The 1028-nt window shown below is 66.0% G+C and overlaps 1 protein-coding gene across 1 annotated transcript in view; it reads right to left on the bottom strand.

Moving 5' to 3' along the window:
• Nucleotides 1–320, bottom strand: part of ABR (ABR activator of RhoGEF and GTPase) — a 32844-nt gene extending 32524 nt beyond the window's left edge. The window contains exon 1 of the mRNA XM_035889586.1: nucleotides 198–320. Coding sequence (XP_035745479.1) covers nucleotides 198–305 — 108 coding nt within the window. The 5' untranslated portion in view covers nucleotides 306–320. The remainder of the gene's footprint in view (nucleotides 1–197) is intronic.
• Nucleotides 321–1028: the final 708 nt, after the last annotated feature.

Raw genomic sequence — 1028 nt, forward strand, 5'->3', positions numbered from 1 at the left:
CCACCAGCAGCTGAACAGGGCGCAGCTCCCCCGAACCCAGAGGGCCACGGCCAGCAGGGTTTGGCACGCCAGGGGACAGTCCCCCAGGTCACAGCAGCACCAGAGCACCCCCCGCACTGCTGAAACAACCGAGCCGGGCACCCCCAGCCCCGGCTTCAACCACACCCGGCACAGAGCTCCGCATCCCAAGCACCTACCCCTGTGCCAAGGCCATCGGTGGGCGTGGGTGAGACGCCATCCCCACTCTCCTGGCCACGGGCGCTGAGCTGGGGCGACATGGTGGGTGACTCGTCAATGTAGGGCATGGTTTCCGAGCCCTCCGGCAGCGCCTTGGGCTCCTCGTTGCCCTCGGCGTCATACTCGTCTGCACCATAGTTGAAGTCTGCCAGGGGAAGAGAGGGTGGTGGTGAGCATCCAGGCAGCAGCACGGCCGAGGGTCACCACATGGCACGCCACAACCACCCCAGCCTGCAGTTACCTGTGGGTGACTGACCCCGTGCCCAATACCCGGGGCCACCCATAGACACCCACACCCACTGGCCACCCCAGCCCCACCAACCTCAGCTGCCTGCTTTCTGCCTGCCTGGCTGAGCAGGGAGGGCATCACAGAGAGACACAGAGCATCCTCAGCCCGCAGGGCATCCTCCGCTCGACACACTTCCCTATATTTGCATAATTAACTGCACGGAGAGGCCGCAGGCCTCATCTGCGCAGGGACAGCTGCTCTGCCAGACTCCCTGGCCCCACGCAGACGGCTCTGCCCTGCCTGCCCAGCGGCCGCCATCCCTGTGCCATCCCTGGGGAGGGATGGAGCCAGGCTGGTAGCCACGGCTGCCGTCCTCCCCACTTCCCCATGCCCATCCTCCTTGGCCGTGGGAACGGGTGATAGGATGCCTGCATCTGCAGCATGGAGGATGCTGTCACCCACCCTGGAAGAAGGGGGCTGGTGGCAGCTCCATGGCGGGTGGGCGGCTCAGGCCATGCCATGGGGCAGAAGGGGTCTGCTTTCCTCAGCACAGGATGAGGCC

The sequence above is a fragment of the Egretta garzetta genome, unplaced genomic scaffold (genome assembly GCF_000687185.1).
Source record: "Egretta garzetta isolate BGI_Z169 unplaced genomic scaffold, ASM68718v1 scaffold112, whole genome shotgun sequence".
Classification (NCBI taxonomy): Eukaryota; Metazoa; Chordata; class Aves; order Pelecaniformes; family Ardeidae; genus Egretta; species Egretta garzetta.